The sequence below is a fragment of the Mobula birostris genome, chromosome 9 (genome assembly GCF_030028105.1).
Source record: "Mobula birostris isolate sMobBir1 chromosome 9, sMobBir1.hap1, whole genome shotgun sequence".
Taxonomy (NCBI): Eukaryota; Metazoa; Chordata; class Chondrichthyes; order Myliobatiformes; family Myliobatidae; genus Mobula; species Mobula birostris.
Window position 1 is genome coordinate 60,014,440 of NC_092378.1, and position 20,041 is coordinate 60,034,480.

The window sequence follows — 20,041 nt, forward strand, 5'->3', positions numbered from 1 at the left end:
TTGTGTTCTTTATTTTATTGCATTTTTTTGTGCTGCAACAGATCTGGAGTAACAATTACCAGTACTTTGTTCTCCTTTACATTTGCGTACTGGAAATGACATTAAACAATTGTGAATCGTGGATTCTTTCAAAAGGTTCAGAAGCCAGGAATAATGCCTGTAAGAATTTTTGATTCATTCTGCCTAACACAAGTACAAGGTACTTTAAAATGTTGAATCCCCTCATTTAAGCTGACAGGATTATTTGAAAGCATCATTATGATTTTTTACTTATCATAAGAGTTGCATACATTGTTCATAAGACTAAGATTCACCTTCAGAGCTGCTTTCAATACTTCATTACTTTGATGCTCGTACATATCCAGCTGACGCTGTAATTCCAACTCTCTGTGATCCCATGCCAGCAAGCGCTCTTCATGGAACTGTGGGGAGAATAGCAAGTTATATAAACTGACTTATCAATTTATGGAACAAACTTCCAAGGGAGATGATGAAGGTGAAAATACTGATTCAGTCAAATAAAATTAGACAGAAGTTTTTTGAATAAATTATTATATGAGCAATTATATGAGAAATGGCAGATGGAGTTCAGCCCCAAAAACTGTGAAGTGATTCATTTTGGAAGGACGAATTAGAAGGCAGAATATAGGGTTCTTGGCAGTGCGGAGGAACAGAGGGTCTTGGGGTCCATGTCCATAGATTCCTTAAAGCTGCCATGCAAGTTGATAGGGTTATTTATAAGGTGTATGGTATCATTAGTCAGGGGATTGAGTTTCAGAGCCGAGGGGTAATATGGAGCTCTATAAAATGTGATAACACCAAACTTAGAATATTGTGTTCAGTTCTGATCGACTCTTTTTAGGAAAGATGTGAAAGCTTTAGAGAAGGTGCAGAGGAGATTTACCAGGATGCTCCCGGGACTAAAGGGCAAGTCTTAAGAAGATAGGTTGAGTGAGCTAGGGTTTTTCTCTTTGGGATGAAGAAGGATGAGAGGTGATTTGATAGAGGTCTACAAGATGATAAGAGGAATAGAATGGAATGCCAGAGACTTTTCCTAAGGTGGAAATGACTAATACAAAGGGATATAATTTTAAAGATGATTGGAGGAAAGTATAGGGGAGATGTCAGAGGTAACTTCTTTATAGAGTGCTGGGTGCGCAGAACACCCTGCTACAGGTTGGGGTAGAGGCAGATACAGTCAGAGAACTTAAGAAACTCTTAGATGGGCACATGGATGATAGAAAAAAATGGAGGGCTATGTGGAAGGGAAGGGTTAGATTCATATTGAAGTTAGTTAAAAGGTCAGCACAACATTAGGCCTGTACTGATAGGCCTGTACTGTGCTGTAATGCTCTATGTTCCTCAGTCAATCAGTCAGTCATAACTGGAAGTCAATCTCAAATTGACATTGAACCAAAGAGTCCTAAAAACTCTCCATCACTTGATATACTTGGATAATGTATCAGTTCATTGTAGAATAACTTAAGTAGGTTGATTTTAATGATTCATTAACTAGACAATTATCTTTATATCATACAACTATTAGGATGGAGCTTGTTCTTTCTTCTATCTCTGAATTCCCACAATTGTCAAAGACTGATCTACTCACCTTGTTTTGCTGAACTGTCTCTTCCTCCAGATCATTGATGGTGTGCTCCTGCTCAGATATTATATTAGTTAAGTATTTTATTTCTTCCTTTTGCTTATTTAGACACCTATTCATTCTGAGGTCTTGGAGACGGAGTTCTTCAATCTTACTGTGCCATTCCGTTACCTAAACAAAAAGTGAATAAATTCCAAGATTAAAATTAAATACAAAACCAATAATTAGAAAAGATCACCAGAAATGGCATGCCTATAAATAGCCAATTTTTAAGAGTGACACACACAAAATGCTGGAGGAACTCAGCAGGTCAGGCAGCATCTATGGAAATGAATTAACAGTTGATGTTTTGGGCAAAGACCCTTCATTGGGACTGGGAAGTAAAGAGGAAGACACCACAATAAAAAGACAGGGGGAGTGGAAGGAGGACAAGCTAGAAGGTGATGGGTGAAGCTAAGTGGGTGGGAAAGGTAAAGGGCTGAACAAGAAGAAATCTGATAGGAAAGAGTGGACCATGGGAGAAAGGGAAGAATGATGGCCACCATGAGGAAGGGACAGGAAGGTGAGGAAAGATAAGAAGGCAGAGTGGGGAATAGAAGAAAAGACAACTGGGACGGAAAAATCTACCAGAAGGAGAAATCGATGTTCATGTCATCAGGTTGGAGTCGACATGAAGTGCTGCTCCTCCACCCTGAGAGTGGCCCCATTGTGGCAAAAGGGGGGGGGGGGGGTCATGGACCGACATGTCGGAATGGGAATGGGGCCACTTGGAAATTTTGCTTTGGGCAGATGGATTGGAGGTGCTCAACAAAGCGGCCCCCAATTTACATTGGGTCTCACCAATGTAGAGAAAGCCGCATTGGGAGCACCAGATACAACAGACAACCCTAACAGATTCATAGGTCTGGTTTCAGGTGAAGTGAGACAAGGTCCGGTTACAGGTTCCAGCTAAGGTGCTGCCTTACCTGGAAGGACTGTTTGGGGCACTGAATGAGGTAAGAGAGGAGGTAAATGGGCAAGTAGAGCATTTCTCTTGTTTGCTGTGACATTGTTTGCTTGTTTGTCAGGTGGGGCATTAGTGGGGGACGACAAATGGACTAGGGAATCATGGAGGGAGCAATCCCTGTAAGAAGCGGAGAGTGGGGAGGGAGCTAAAGATTCTGTTGAAGATGGCAGAAGTTGCGGAGACTGATGCGTTAGATGCAGAGGCTCTTGGGGTGGTAGCTGAGGACAAGAGAACTCTATCACTGTTAAGGCAGCAGGAAGATGGGGTGAGCACGGATATCCAGGAGATGGAGGAGATGTGGTTAAGGGCAGTATCAATAGTGGAGAAAGGTTTATAAAAGATGTCAGTAGAGATTTTATCTCCAGAGATGGAGATAGAGAGAGACAGAGAAAGGGAAGAGAGGTGTCAGAAATAGACTAAGTGAATTTAAAGGCAGGGTGGAAGTCGAAGGCAAAGTTGATGAAACTGATAAAGCTCTGCATGAGTGCATGAAGCAGCACTAATGCAGTTGTCAACGTAGTTCAGGAAGAGTTAGGATGCATTCAAACAGGCAGGCATGGCTAGGGACCATGTGGGTGCCTATGGCTACCCCTGGTGATTGGGGAAAGTGGGAGGAGTTAAAGAGAAATTGTTGAAGGTGAGGACGAGTTCTGTCAGACAGAGGAATGTAGTGGTTGAATCTTTTGTTGGAGAGTTTTAATCCTTCTTGATGGGAAATAGAAGCATATAGAGGGCTTTTTGATGAGGGATAGGAGTGTATAGGGACCTCCTTGATGGGGGCCAATTTTTAAATCCAGCTTTAGAATATTGAGTATACTAACAACCATAAATAAACTTACACTGTTTTCTGCCATCTTATATTAACTTTTATTCAACAGGATTTTAATTGCCTTTTTCAGAGGTAAAGATCATCCTTCAAATATGATGCTTTTGTCCACTGTCACTTTGTTACCCACCTACCATGGTGCCTTTGTTCAATACCTCCCATCACTATTATGTAGAGAAGCAATGTCATTGTTATCCAAGTTGCCGCAACTATTTCATCTATGTGTAAATCTACAAAGTTATAGGATGCAGAACAAAAATATAGAATGTATGGTGTTAAAATTATTCCTTGTACTGCAACTTTGCTTCATCCAAATCTATACTTTGCCTGACACCAATGCATTAATATTATGGAAGAAAATATTAGCAGAAGCTACTAAAACCCAAGTGACCCAGCACTAATTCCTGCTGCTGTCTGTGAGTTCGCAAGTTCTCCCCACGACCATGCGGCTTTCCTCCAGGTGCTCCCGTTTCCTCCCACATTCCAAAGACACAAGGTTTAGTAGGTTAATTGGTCACATGGGAGTATCGGGGGGGGGGGGGGGGGACTTGAGTTTGTTGAGCTAGAAACTGTGTTACTGTACTGTTTTTCTAAACAAAAAAAAAGTAAAAACAAATCATATAATGAAGGCTGCATGAGTGAGCACTCATTTTAGTAGTGATTGGTAATTCCCTTCTCTGTACAGTATCTTAATATTAGACTGCTGTTAGTAACCGAGTTATAATGCTTATTATAACCATATTAACCATATTAAAATTACAGCACGGAAACAGGCCATCTCGGCCCTTCTAGTCCATGCTGAACACTTACTCTCACCTAGTCCCACCGTCATAGTATCATAGTCAGAGAGTCACAGCACAGAACACAGGTCCTTCAGCCCATCTAGCCTGTGGCAAACCACTAATCTGCCTAATCCAATTGACCTGCACCCAGATCATAGCCCTCCATACCTCCTTCATCATGAACCTATCCAAATGTCTCTTAAATGTTGAAATTGACCCCACGTCCACTATAAGCTTATTATGAATCACCCTCCATTTCCCAGGGGAAAAATAAATCTCTCTTTTATTTAGAGAAAGTAAATAAAAGTTGTAGTTGTAGTTATGGGTCTGCATTTCAATGGCCACAATCCACTGGATCAACTTGAAAAGTGTTTGATACAGAACACTGGTGAACCATGCCAATTAGACGCATTGTCTCCAAATCACAAGCTGTTGCAATGCAGACATTGCTTTCTATGTTCAAATTTTTTTAACTAGCATTTTCCTATCAATGCTGGGATTACCTCTGATCACATTTCAACATAAACTGTGCGGCTAACAGCAATGAAATAAGAGGTCAACTGTTCATTATAAATATTAAAGTGGCAGATGGAATTTAATAAGGTAAGTGTGAGGTGTTGCACCTTGGGTGAACAAACCAGGGTAGGACTTACACAGTGAACGGTAGGGCAATGAGAAGTGTGTAGAACAGAAGGATCTGGGAATACAGATTCATAATTCCTTGCAAGTGATGTCACAGGATTATAAAGAGAGCTTTTGGGACATTGCCCTTCATGAATCAAAGTACTGAGTACAGGAATTGAGATATTATGTTCAAGTTTTATAAGACTTTGGAGAGGCATATTTGGAGTTTTGTGTGCAGTTCTGGTCATGTATATATAGCAAAGATATCAATAAGATTGAAAGATTGCAGAGAAAATTTACAAGGATGTTGACATGACTTGAGAACCTGAGTTAATGGGAAAGATTGAATAGGTTATGATTTGATTCCCTAGAACAGTGGTCCCCAACCACCAGGCTGTGGAGCAGTACAGCAAAGATGTGCAAGGAAATGATATGATTTGGCGATATGAAACAACATGGGTCAGCTACACCTTTCCTCATTCCCTACCGTGCACTGTTGAACTTGAACACCCCACCCCACCCCACCCCGTCGGCCGTCCGCAAGAATATCATCAATATTAAACCAGTCCACGATGCAAAAATGGTTGGGGACCCCTGCCCTAGAACATAGAAGATTGAGGGGAGATTTTGATAGAGATATACAAAACTATAGGGGTTATAGATAGGGTAAATGCAAGCAAACTTTTTCCACTAAGGTTGGGTGAGATGAGAACTAGAGATCATGGGTTTAGGGTGAAAGGTGAAATGTTTAGGGGAACAGGAGGGTGATCTTCTTCACTTGGTGGTGAGAGCATGGAACAGGGTACCAGCAGAAGTGGTAGATGCGGATTGGATTTTAACATTTAAGAGAAGTTTGGATAAGTACATGGATGGAAGGTTATGGAAGACTGTGGTCTAGGTGTAGGTCGATGTGACTAAGCAGACTACTAGTTTGGCAAGGACTAAATGAGCCAAAGGGCCAGTTTCTGACCAGTTGTACTCTATGATGAAGAAATCAAAATCATCAATTTGCTAACCAGGTTATTCATACATTAAAACCTTCCAACCTTTTGTGCTCCCTTTGCATCCTTTAGTGTTCCAATCAATTCCTCCAGTCCCTTCAACTTCAGTTCCAATTCTAGTGCCTTGTCCTCTGCTGTTGCCCTTTCCTCCTGGGCAAGTTTAACATCCTGCATGATCTTCAGTTTATCACTCTGCAACTGTAACATAGTCCTTGAGAACTTCTCCTGCTGTGCAAGAGGCAAGGCTCCGCTGAACTGCCTGCGCAGGGACTGGATGGTCTGCCGCAGATGCATGGCCTTGTTTCTGCCTTCCATCCGTGCGTAGTAGAGGGCTTGCTCCCGTTCGTCCAGTTTCTGCGTCAGCCGCAGGTTGCAGGCTTCCATTTTCTGCAGCTTGCTCGCAAAGGCCTCCAGCTTGCTGACGGCAGTGGTCTCACTCACCTGCAGCGCAACAATGTGTTGGTGCAGTGTCGCAATGAGAGCTTTCTCATCAGACTGTGCCTGAAAATAAAGATAGATACAGCAAGTGGTTCAATAAGTGGTCATGGTGGTCCTGACATTTTTATTTTGTGCCCAGCTGGCTAATGGTGTTCAAAGTAAATTTATTATTAGAGTACATACTTGTCACCATATACTACTCTCAGATTTATTTCTTGCAAGCACTCACAGTAGAACAAAGAAGTGCAATAGAATCAATGAAAAAGTACACAAAGACTGATGAATAACTAATGTGCAGAAGACAACAAACTGCAAATAAAAACCAAATAATAGTAATAATAATAAATAATAAATAAATAACATCAAGAACATGAGCTGTAGAGCCCTTTAAAGTGAGGATGTTAATTAATGTTAGAATTTGTTAGCAGTGGAAAGAGACAGTCAACAAACAAAATAAGAGTAGGAACCGGCCATTCAGCCCCTCATACCTGCTCTACTGCTCAATTAAAGCATAGCTGATCTTCCCTCAATGCTATTGCTTATTCTTTTGGGGTCAGAGAGCACAACAGCACAGAAACAGGCCTCCATGCCAACCTCATCTTCTGCCTAGTTCCATATCACTCCAATCCCTCCTTTCCACATATCTATCCAAATTTCTCTTAAATGTTACATTCAAACTAGCATCCACCACTTCCGCTGTCAGCTTGTTCCACACTCACATCATTCTCTGATTGAAGATGTTTCCCTTCAGATTCCTCTTAAATATTTCACCTGTCACACTGAACTTTTAGTTCTAGTCTGCTTGCATTCATCCAATATACACCCCTCATAATTTTGCATACCTCTCTAAGATTCTCCTGCACTCTAGGGAATGAATTCATAACCTTTTCAATCTTTCCCTACAACTCAGGTCCTCAAGTCCCAGCAAAATCCTTGTAAATTTTTTCTGCACTCTTGCTAGCTTATTGATATCTTTACTCTAGGTGAGTAATCACAACTGCACACAACAGGCCTTACCAGCATCTTGTACAACTTCAATATAACTTCCACACTCATGTACGCAATGCCCTAAAATTTAAAATCGATCACATTGAGGATGCATGTACCTTTTACAAATTTCAAAAGTAAAATGAACGGACCCAAAATAGTGAATTATGTTTCACTCCAGAAAAAGGAACGTGGATTTCTATGGTGTAACTGTGGAAAAATAATACAAGCAATTGAATGTTGAAGCACATATACAAATACTTTAATCCTTGCAACACACATCAAAGTTGCTGGTGAATGCAGCAGGCCAGGCAGCATCTCTAGGAAGAGGTACGGTTGACGTTTCGGGCCGAGACCCTTCGTCAGGACTTTAATCCTAGTCTAAATTAATTAAGTTAGATACATTTTAAATCTATATTCTAGTTTATAATTTACAAACACATGAAGACTTTAATGGAAGTAGCCAATATCCAAAATACAGGGAAAAATGTTGATGTAAAGAAAACTTTATGAAGATATCCAGAAATTGTAGATTTGATTATTAAGTCAACTGAGAATTCTAACCCTAAGCAGGTGGCCATTTGGCCCTTTATGGTTATTCTAGTTATTCTGGCAATTTCCTGTTCTTTTCGTTACAATATCACCAGTGAACCTGTGGGCAGCACCATTTCTAGATTGCAATAACATCAGAATCAGAATCAGGTTTATTATCACCGGCATGTGATGTGAAATTTGTTAACTTAGAAGCAGCAGTTCAATGTCATACATAATCCAGCAGAGGCAGAAAAAAAATAAAACAAAACAAGTAAATCAATTATGTATATCGAATAGATCAAAAACAGAAATACTGCATATTAAAAACAGTGAGGTAGTGTCCAAAGCTTCCATGTCCATTTAGGAATCGGATGGCAGAGGGGAAGAAGTTGTTCCTGAATCACTGAGTGTGTGCCTTCAGGCTTCTGTATCTCCTACCTGATGGTAACAGTGAGAAAAGGGCATGTCCTGGGTGCTGGAGGTCCTTGTTAATGGATGCTTCCTTTCTGAGACACTGCTCTCTAAAGGTGTCCTGGGTACTTTGTAGGCTAGTACCCAAGATGGAGCTGACTAGATTTACAACCTTCCGCAGCTTCTTTTGGTTCTGTGCAGTAGCCCCTCCATACCAGACAGTGATGCAGCCTGTCAGAATGCTCTCCACTGGACAACTATAACAGTTTTTGAGTGTATTATTGACATGCCAAATCTCTTCAAACTCTTAATAAAGTATAGTCACTGCCTTGCCTTCTTTATGACTACATCGATACGTTGGGACCAGGTTAGATCCTCAGAGATCTTGACACCGAGGAACTTGAAGCTGCTCACTCTCTCCACTTCGGATCCTTCTATGAGGATTGGGATGTGTTCCTTCGTCTTACCCTTCCTGAAGTCCACAATCAGCTCTTTCGTCTTACTGGCATTAAGTGCCAGGTTGTTGCTGCCACTAGTAGGCATATCTCACTCCTGTACGCCCTCTCATCACCACCTGAGATTCTACTAACAATGATTGTATTGTCAGCAAATTTGTAGATGGTATTTGAGCTCTGCCTAGCCACACAGACATGTGTAAACAGAGAGTAGAGCAGTGGGCTAAGCACACACCCTTGAGGTGCACCAGTGTTGATCGTCAGCGAGGAGGATATGTTATCACCAATCTGCACAGACTGTGGTCTTCCGGTTTGGAAGTTGAGGGTCCAATTACAGAGGGACAGTCGAGTTGATCCCAGACTTCACAACTGTCAGCTGTCACATTGAGAACTCATCTGGGACTTAAAATACACACACACACACACACACACACACACACACACACACACACACTGTAAACATGGTAGTCTTCACCACTTCTCTTCCACACAAAGCTTTAGTAGTACTGCCTTTTCCACTGTTTCTGTTCTCTCATTGAACCTGTTTGTTCTTTTTAATTAAGCTATGTAGCATTTGAAGTATGAAGTGTAGCTATAAATGAAATTATCAGTATTATTGTTGTTGTAATATTATTATATCACAAGAAGATTGACAAATGGACAAAAATAAATTGATTCACTCACCAATCAGTGAGAGAAGTGACAGCGACGGGATGAGGCCATCCTTCTGATGCCGGGCCTGTATTCTGTTGTGGCAATCCTGAGGCACTGGCCAAGATGTGCACTGGATAGTCTGTTTCTGTCCTGGTTCTTGACAGAGTTCACTGAAGAAAATGATGACACACATATGTACGTGGAGGGGAACAGTGTGAGTAGGAGCATTGCAATAGCTCTCGTGTTTTTGAATTGGGGAACCACATTGATCCAAAAGTCACTCACCCCAAAGTCCTTGTGTTGTGCTTTGAGCAGACTTCCATCTGAAGAGTTGCCTCATCTATGGAAGGCACCAGCCTTTTGACCTCTGCAGTCCACTGGCCGTCAGCCGAAACGGAGAATGGCTGTCTCAGGAAGAGGAAGATGTCACCTGAGAGTTTAGGGGAGCTTTCAAATCGTTCCCTGAAGTTTTCTGCCAGGCTCGTCGCAAAATCCTTCATCACTGGATCCTCCCGCATTTCGTTCTTCTCGCAATGCTCCCACAGACGTGGAAAGTACAACTTTCTCCTGTGAATGTCTCTCTCCAAAAGGTTCAGCTTTGACTGGAAAAGCTTCAATCACCTCGTACATGTCCGCAACAGTGTGGTTCTCGCCTTGCAATTGCAGATTAAGTTGATTTAGATGAGACATGATGTCACACAAAAAAAGAACATGTGCCATCACCTTGTTGTCACTTAAAAACCTCTTAAGTCCTTGGGCTTTTTGGCTCTGTAGGCTGGATAAAAATGACACAAGCTCATCGCGCAGGTCACACACCCTCTCCACCACACGGCCTTTGCTCAGCCAACAAACATCATTATGCAGCAAAAGATCTTTGTGTTCCGCTGACATTTCCTCCAGCAATGCTCTGAAAAGGTGATATTGCAGACTAGAACTCTCATGAACAAAATTTACCAATCTCGTCACAGTATCCATCGCCTCTTTCATTTCCCCACACAGTTTAACGTACAACACTGATTTGTGAATAATGCAATGAAATGCCAAGAGTGCTGGGTTAACAGCGGCAAACCTGCTTACAAAGCCCTTGTGTTGTCGCACCATCGGTGACAACGGACACAATTTTGCTCACATCCAAGCCATCCTTCTCAAAGAACTGTGTCAATTCATTAAAAATGATTTCCCCAGCTGTGTGCCCAGGCAGAGGAAGCAAACAAAGTAGCTCTTCCTGAAAGGTCTTCCCATCAAAAAATCTTGCGAACACGATAGTTCTTCCGCATCGGTTCAGTCACAGGACGAGTCTATGGCTAGAGATATGGCTTCTGCTTTCTCCAAATTGGTGCGTAGATTGGAAAAACAGTCCTCCGCTAAAACTTCTACTCTTCTTGTTGCCGTGTTAGTCGACAATGGCACCGTCTTTAATAGCTCCACAACCGTTTTCTTGGTGTTTTCCTCATGACTTAAAACTTCATCAACTATATCAATTGCACACGTTTTAATCAAATCGGCATAGCGCACTCTACGGGGGCGTAGGTCAAGTGTACGGTGTAGGATGAGGTTAAAATAAATTAGAGCAGCGCGCGCTTTATTTACATGTTATGACAGATGCATTCACGTAAGTGTCAATGAGTCGGCGCCATCCGGACCTGGCCCATGGTCTGCCTATTGGGGTTGCCTGTCCTAGGGCCTTGAAAGGTGTTAAAATTTACCCAGTAACAAATCGTGCAAATAAAAATGGCTGTATTACCACCAATATTATGTTAGAGTGGTTTGAAAAATATTTTGTGCTAGAAGCCAGAGCACATTGCACATCTGTAGGGTTACCCAAAGATTGCAAAATTCTTCTTCTTTTGGATAACTGTTCAGCTCCCCCCAGAACTGAACTCTTGTGGAAGAATAATGTTTTTAGTCTATTTACCACCAAACTGTACATTGCTTATCCAACCCCAAGACCAAGGAATACTGCACTCTCTAAAGGCCAAGTATCGCTCACTTTTCATGTAACGTCTGTTAGATGAGGTGAATGCTGGCAATTCTGTACAGACATTTATTAAAGAATTTAACATGAAGGACGTTCCCTGCTTCATTGTTCGAGGGTGGGTGAAGGTAGAACCTTCAACATTAACGAATGACTGGCAAAAGTTGTGGCTTGCCTTGATGTTTGATAATGCACCTGAAGAAAAGCTTGATGACAATTTTACAGGATTTTGTGTACCAAAGGAGAAAGTACTTGTTCATGATTTGCTCGCACACACAAAAGTGCTGCAGGACCTGCTTTCAAAGCTATAGCAAGTATTCTTAATGAAGAAAACCTACGTGAGTGGATGATTGCCAACGACGAAACACCTATTGTGTATCATCTTACAGAGTTGGAAATTACAGACTGTGTTCTGAATGCTGATTAAAAACACTGCAACTGATGAAGATGGCAGTGATGATGACGAAATAAACGAAACTAAAAGATTTACTATTGACAAGTTAATTGAGTTGTTGGATGGTTTAATCAAAAGGTTAGAGAAACATACCTTCATGATGGAATAAAAGCTAATGAATTCTTATTTGATGCAAACAAAATTACACGGGAAAAGCACATGAAACAACTTTGCTTGGATGAAATGTTTAAAAAAAGCACCGAGAAGCAAAATTCTTTGTAAGCAAAGTTGTAACAGGGTAGCAAATCACACAGCATCCACACAACCTGGGGTTTGGGGTGGCTGAGCTGACTCAGTCTCATGGGTTTAATGGGATCGGAGTGTGTATTTCCTAGACTTACGCAGCTAAGGAAACCAGCAGGGTTTCACAGATATAATTTCTGATTGTAATCTTTTAAAATAAATCATTCTAAAAATGCCACTTCTGGAACTGAGTCAAAGTTTATGTTAACTAAAAAGCAAGTAAACAAAAGAAAATATTTTCTCTCATTAACACAATCAGAATCAGGTTTAATATCGCTGGTATATGTCATGAAATATGTTGCTTTGTGGCAGCAGTACAGTGTAAGTAATAATAAAGCACTAAATTACATAAAAATATTTATTTTACTGTATTGTTAAGGTGTATTCTGGAGTTATGGTATATAGAAAATATTAATTTCAACAGCAACCAGTCTTCAGACCTGAACGTGGATTGTAAATAAGAGTTCAAAATGCACCCAGAACAATGGTGTTCTTGGAGGTGCAGTCTGGAATCAACTGCAAACAAAGAAACATCCCACTGACCTGAGATGCATGAAAGATGCATGAATGCAGTCCAGAGTCAGTGGGGATTAACATTCACTTTTGGGTGTCTGGATGGTCGGTGTGAAGATGGGGGTGCTTGAAAATTACATGCAATTCAAAGGAAGCATTGTGGATATAGCAGAGAGACATACGTTAAGTGAGTGGGCAAGGGTCTGGGAGATGGAGTACGATGTTGGTAACTGCGAGGTCATCCACTTTGGAAGGCAAAATGGAACAGCAGATTATTATTTAAATGGTAAAAGTCTTGCAGCATGTTGCTGTGCGAAAGGACGTGTGAGTGCTTGTGCATGAATCACAGAAGGTTGGTTTGCAGGTGCAGCAGGCTATCAAGAAGGCAAATGGAATGTTGGCCTCCATTGCTAGGGGGATTGAATTCAAGAACAGGGAGGTTATGTTGCAGCTGTATAGGGTACTGGTGAGGCCGCATCTGGAATACTCGTGCAGTTTTGGTCTCCTTCCTTAAGGAAGGATGTACTGGCTTTGGAGGCAGTGCAGAGGAGGTTCACCAGGTTGATTCCAGAGATGAGGGGGTTAGACTATGAGGAGAGATTAAGCCGCCTGGGACTGTACTCACTGGAATTCAGAAGATGAGAGGAGATCTTATAGAAACATAGAAAACTATGAAAGGGATCGAGAAGATACGGCATGAAAGTTGTTTCCACTGGTAGGTGAGACTAGAACTAGGGGGCATAGCGTCAAGATTCGGGGGAGTAAATTTAGAATGGAGATGAGGAGGAACTACTTATCCCAGAGACTGGGGAATCTGTGGAATTCTCTGCCCAGGGAAGCAGTGGAGGCTACCTCAGTAAATATATTTAAGACAAGGTTGGATAGATTTTGCATAGTAGGGGAAAACAAGGGTTATGGGGAAAAGACAGGTAGGTGGAGATGAGTCCATGGTCAGATCAGCCATGATCTTATTGAATGGCGGAGCAGGTTTGATGTGTCAGATAGCCTACTCCTGCTCCTATTTCTTATGGATACATTGTAACAATGGAATCATCTTGCTGTTAGCTTTGATCTTTAGCATATAAAAATATCATGTAATATTGGGTCAGGGAGGCCTCTCCTTCCAAGACTGTCTCCAGTATAATTCCTGTTTGTTTGGCTGAATAAAGACTTCTATATCCACCAGCTTCAGTGTCTCTCTGGTGACTTCGTTCACAGTCTCAACAATATAATATATAATATTTTAATATATTACATAATTCAATTTAATAAGTTGTGAAAAAGAGAGAGAAAAATATTGAGATAGAGTACATGGAATTACTGTCCGTTCAGAAACCTGACGTACCTCCTGCTTGGTGGTAGTAATGAGAAGATGGCATGTCTTGGCGATGAGGCCTCTTAATGATGGATGTTGCCTTTCTGAGGCATTGTCTTGCAGATTTCCTCGATGCTGGTGAGGCTACTGCCCATGAAGAAGCTGTCTGAGTTTGCAACTTTCTGCAGCTTTTTCTGTGCAGTGGCAGCTCCATAGCAGATGGTGAATGCAACCAGTTAGAATGCTCTCCACACTACACACGTAGAAATTTGCGAGTCATTGATGGCATACCAAATCTCTTCAAACTCCTAATATAACTGCTGTCACATATTCTTTGTAATTGCATCAGTATGTTGGGCCCAGGATAACACTTCAGAGACTTGACACCCAGGAACTTGAAATTGCTCTCCCTTTCTACTGCTGATTCCTCGATGAGGACTGGGGTGTGTTCCTTCAACTTCCCCTTCCTGAAGTCCATAATCAATTCCTTGGTTTTACTGATGTCGAGTGTAAGGTTATTGTTGTGACATCAATCAACCAGTTTATCTATCTCACTCCTGTGTGCCTCATCACCATCTGAAATTCTGCCAACATTAGCTATGTCAAAAAATTTATAGATGGCGTTTGAGTTGTGCCTAGCCACAGTCATTGATGTAGAGAGTAGAGTAGTGGGCTAAGCATGCATTCAAGAGGGGCACCAGTGTTGAATTGCCAGTGATGAGATGTTATTTCTGATCTGCACTTACTGGACTCCCAATGAGGAAGTCAAGGATCCAGTTACAGATGGAGATCTAGCGGCCCAGGTTTTGGAGCTTTTTGATTAGTACTGAGGGTATTATGGTGATGAACTGTGATCAACAAACAGCAGCCTGACGTAGGTATTGCTATTGTCCAGGTGGTTCAAGGCCGAGCGGAGAGCCACTGAGACAGCACTGCTGCAGACCTGTTATGGTGATAGGCAAATTGCAGTGGGTTCAGGCCCTTGCTTAGACAAGAGTTGACTCTGGGCATAACCGACTACTCAAAGCACTTCATCACTGCATATGTGAGTACAACTGGGCCACAGTCGCTGAGGCAACTTAACCTGCTCTTCTTGGGCACCAGTATGACTGTCACCCTTTTGAAGCAGGTGGGAACCTCCAACTGCAGCAATTAGATTGAAGCTGTCTTTGAAAACCTGTGCCAACCAAATGGTAGAAGTGTTCAGTATCCTACCAGGTATGCTATCAGGGCCTGATACTTTGAAGGGTTTACTCACTTAAAAGATATTCTGACATTGCCCTCTGACACAGAGATTACCAGTCACCAGAAGCCACAGGGATTTGCACAAGTATAGTTTTATTCTCCCTTTCAAAGCATGCATAAAAGGCATTGAGCTAATCTGGGAGTGGAGCATCACAGCCATTTATGATGTTAGGTTTCACCCTGTAAGAATTAAAGGTCTGCAAACCCTGCTAGAGCTGATGTGTATCCACCTTCATCCCTAATTTCGATGAGAATTGTTTTCACGCTTTTAAAATTGGCTTTCGTAGGTCATAGCTGGACTACTTGTATAGTTCTGGATCACCGGTTTTGAATGCCACAGATCTAGCCCTCAGCAGTCCATGAATCTCCTGGCTCATCCACAGTTTCTGGTCTGGGTTTGGCCAGTATGTTCTCAAAGACACACACACATCCACTTAGGTTTTGATGAAGTTGGTTACAACTGTAACATATTCATTCAGATTCACAGATGAATCACTGAATATTATCCACCCCACTGATTCAAAGCAGTCCTGTAAGAATTCCTCTGCTTTTTTGACCATACCTTCATAGAAAACAAGGCGTTTTCACCCACAGAACTTCTGCTCAATAGATGTTTTGTGTTTTTTGCAACATTTTCTGTAAACCCTAGAGCCTGTGTGCATGAAAATCCCAGGAGATCAGCAGCTGCAGGAATACTCAAATCACCCCATCAAGCACCAACGTCACGGTCAAAGTCACTAAGATCATAGTTCTTCCCCACTCTGGTATTTGGTCTGAACAACAAATGAACCTCTTGCATGTCTACATACTTTTATGAATGGAGTTGTTACCACATGAATAACTGATTAGATATTTGCATTAACACAGGTGTACAGGTGTACCTAATAAAGTGGCCACTGAGTGTATTTGCAAGCAAAACTAAGATCAGTATTTATTTGAGATATTTTTGCACAAGTGACATATTCTTGAAAAGCTTTGCTAACTGAGCAGCTAAAAATAATTTACAGCCTACTGCTTAATTTGGGGTAGGGTAAAGGAGGGACTTCTGCTAGGTTTGACCATGTCTGCATGCTTTTATGCTTTGAATTACCGTCACATGATTGGCTGATTAGATATTTGCATTAATGAACAGGTGAACATTATAAAGTGGCCACTGATTGTATATTTCTTATTATAACTTATAGTACGTTTTATGTATTGCACTGTACCGCTGCCGGAAAACAAAAAAAAAATGTCACAACATATGTCAGTGATAATAAACCTGATTCTGTTGCTGAAAATTTGCAGGAACCACATGAAATATTAATAGTAGACAGAGCCTTTTACTGTGCTTTTCTTAATGACTCACTAGATGCTTTTTTAACAAAAAAGTTGAATGCAAAATGTGTCCAAACCTGGTAATCCAGCACTTGCATTCTGAGGGCCTCGACCTCTTTCTCCCTGGACTGCTGACGGGCTTCCAAAGCTGCAATCTGCGTTTTGGCTACATCAGAAACATCTCTCAGCCTGAGGAAGACGACAATTCCATTAATGCAATTAATATATTATTTAGTGCAATTTAAAAGCTGTACCTCTCAGTTACAGTTATCTGAATATACACTGAGATTAATGAAATGTTCAAGTTTATTAATTGAGTGCACATATATACAACCAAACGAAACAGTGTTCTTCCAGACCACGATACACCCACAAAACATACTATATCACACATAGCACATAAACGAAATATGACCCAAATAAGTTAATAAATATAATTCAAAATACATGTAGTGTGTAGCACAGGTAAACAGAAAACAGCTTGCTGTCCTAGTGATGAGACCTTGGTGGTGGCAGGGCATTCATTTGCTTCACAGCCTGAGGGAAGAAACTGTTACTGATTCCTGATGTTCGTGTATCTCCTCCCTAATGTTGTGGGTCAAAGACATTGTGGGATGGGTGGTAGGGATCCCTAGACGACAGCGAGCCGAGCGACCCTGAGGGTGGCCAGGGGGGGCTACATCAATAATGCCTTAGGCCCTTCATATACAAAGTCAAAATGTCAGAAGGAACTGGAGGGAAACCCTTGTCTTTCAATCAGTTTCTCCTCCAATAAATTTTATCCCATTTCTCTGACTCTGACCTTCTATGCATGGCCCTCTCCTTTCATCCATTGATTGTCACATTGTCACTTAGCTCCACTTTCAATCCCATTCTCTTACCTTTTCCCTGTAATCTTAGACACCCTTACTAATGAAGAACCAATTTTAATTATACCCAGTAACTTGACCTTCACAGCCATCTGTGGCAACAAATTCACAGATTCATTACCCTCTGGCAAAAGAAATTCCTTATCTCTGTACTAAAGGGTCATCCTTTTATCTTGAGGTTGTGCCCTCTGGTCCTAGAGTCCTCCACTACAGGAAACATCCTCTCCACGTCCACTCTAGACCTTTCAACATTCAATAGGTTTCTATGAGATTCTTCCTCATTCTTCTAAACTCCAGTGAGTACAGGCCCAGAACCATCAATCGCTCCTCATCTGTTAACCCTTTTATTCCCAACAACTTTAGTAGCAACCTCCTTGCGTATCACCTCTTTGACCAAATATTTGGTTATCCCATCTAAAAGTTCACTTTATGTCAGCGTGAACATTTTCCTGAATTAAAAACTAGTGGCAGTTATTAATGCTAAAATGTAAATAATATATTAAAAGGGTACAATTGCTGTACTCAGGCCCAATAAGTATCATTAAGCTGCTTCATTTGTCAATGATATTAATTCCATTAACTTATATATACTGTGGCCCATACTAGAAACTCTGCACTTCCACAGTATTTACAAGTTGATTCTTAACATATTTGAGAACCTTCTGCTTAATGCATGGTGTGGGTGTGGGTGCAATGCATTACACTTGCAGGCTGGCCAGCACAAACTTTGCTGTACAACACATTTCACTTCAAGTTTTGATGTACATGTGACAAAAGTTAATCTTAACAAACAAGATGAATCCAAGCATAACACTTTTTTAGGCAGAGCATTCCCCTTGGTGTATCTGGCGTTGCAGCTTTGTAGGATAGCAGGAGTAAATTTTCATGCTTTATCAACAGAACTTTGGGATGCAATTAGATCATCAAAAATAAAACACACTGGTGGGGGTTTATTATTGTCACATAGACAGAGACACAGATACATTGAAGGAGTAAAAAGTAAACCAGAATGCCGAAAATAATGTTCCTGCTACAGAGAAGTGGCACTGCAGGCAAACAAATAAAGTACAAGGGCCATGACAGTGAGATCAAGAGTTTAGGCATTAAACCAAAGGAAGAATATGTGGTGTTAAGCAGCCATGATCTAAGAGTCATGGAACAGTTTTGAGGAGTTAAAAGGCCCATACAGTTGTTATGAGAGAGATAAGGTACAAAATAAGTTACAAACGAATTAGTAATGACTACAGAGCAAAATGCTAGAGGAACTCAGCAGGTCAGGCAGTGTCAATGAAGAATAAATATTCAATGTTTTGGGCCGGGAGCTTATGAAGGGTCCCTTCCATAGATGGTGCCTGACCGGCTGAGTTACCCCAGCATTTTGTGTGTTGCCCTGGATTTCCAGCATCTGCAGAATCTTTTGTGTTAATGAACAAAATACATCTTGAATCAAAATGACATGTTCATGATTGTGCATTGTTGACATACTTGGACACTTCAATTTTTAATTCGGATTCACTTTTCTCTAGCTCTGTGATGCGTCTTCTATCCATGTCACTCACTGCTTTGCTCACGCTGCTTGCCAACTCATCCCGCAGATCCTGCTCAACTTTCTGAACTTCCAGGTTTATCTTGGTCACCTGGAAACAGAGAGACAGAAAGTGGAAAAGAGCTTAGATTTTGAAAGAAAATATTTTTGTAGGTTACAATGAGACATTGAAAGGATGCAGAACTGGGTGCAGTCATTTTAGACTCTGGCTTAGTTACAAGCTTCAGCCTGAGCACAAGTGACAACTCCCCTTTAACCCAAATAAGAGCCCTTGTGTTCTCTTGAAAGGGCAAGTGGGACCTAGTATAGTTTTAACTGTATCCTGAGATTACATTGCTGTAAATGCAAAGCTTCCCTCTTCAGTGTGGCCTGAACTTAAAGAACCAGGTCTTTCACTGAACCTCTGGACCTTGATTCAAGAACAGCATTGCAAATGGCTGATCTCTGATTTCCTTTTCAACTTGAGCAAGGATATGGGGAGAGGGTGTCTGAATAGAAAGGTTCAGGGTGTCAAGAAAAAAAATTGCAATATGTAATTCTGCAAGAGTAGTTGCCCTACCATAGAATACCAACTCAGGCTATGGGTAACAAAAATGAGGATTGTCCCAAGTATCTTAATAATGCAAAAATTAACAACCCTTATCCTGCTTTGGTGTGGCTTAAAAATATTTACAGCTGTTTCACACCTAGGTATAAGTAGAATCAGAATCATCTTTATTATCACTAACTTAAGCCATGAAATTTGGTGTATTGTGGCAGCAGTACAATGCTACACAAGATATGCTATAAATTATAATTAAAAATGTAAAAAATTTTAAATTAATAGTGCAAATAAAGGAAAAAAATTGTGAGGTAGTGTTCATAGGTTGGTTCATTGTTTGTTCAGAAATCTGTCAGTGGAGAGGAAGAAATTATTCTAAAACATTGAGTGTGTATCTTCAGGCTCCTGTACACCTCTTCCCCGCCCATGGCAGTAACGTGAAGAAAACATATTGTGGTTGGTGGGGGTCCTTAACAATGAATGCTTCCTTCTTGAGGCACTGCCTTTTCAAGATTGTGTGGAGGCTTGTGTCAATGATGGAGCTGGCTGAGTTTACATCCCTCTGCAGATTTTTCCAATACTGAGCAGTGGCCCCTCCAGATGGTGATGCAACTAGTAATGCAAAAATAGCAGCAATCCCAGAATTAACCAATTGCTATATTTATTTTCCAAACAGAAACAAAACAGCAACTGGAAATATAG

At 41.1% G+C, this 20,041-nt stretch overlaps 1 protein-coding gene across 2 annotated transcripts in view; it reads right to left on the bottom strand.

The window, feature by feature from the left end:
• Positions 1-20,041, bottom strand: part of cep290 (centrosomal protein 290) — a 171,445-nt gene that overhangs the window by 71,355 nt on the left and 80,049 nt on the right. For both annotated transcript variants that reach the window (XM_072268142.1, XM_072268143.1), the window contains 5 exons: positions 18,738-18,889; positions 16,461-16,572; positions 5,888-6,343; positions 1,610-1,774; positions 315-422 (listed from right to left, as the gene is read on the bottom strand). In XM_072268142.1, the coding sequence (XP_072124243.1) occupies positions 315-422; positions 1,610-1,774; positions 5,888-6,343; positions 16,461-16,572; positions 18,738-18,889 (993 nt within the window). The remainder of the gene's footprint in view (positions 1-314; positions 423-1,609; positions 1,775-5,887; positions 6,344-16,460; positions 16,573-18,737; positions 18,890-20,041) is intronic.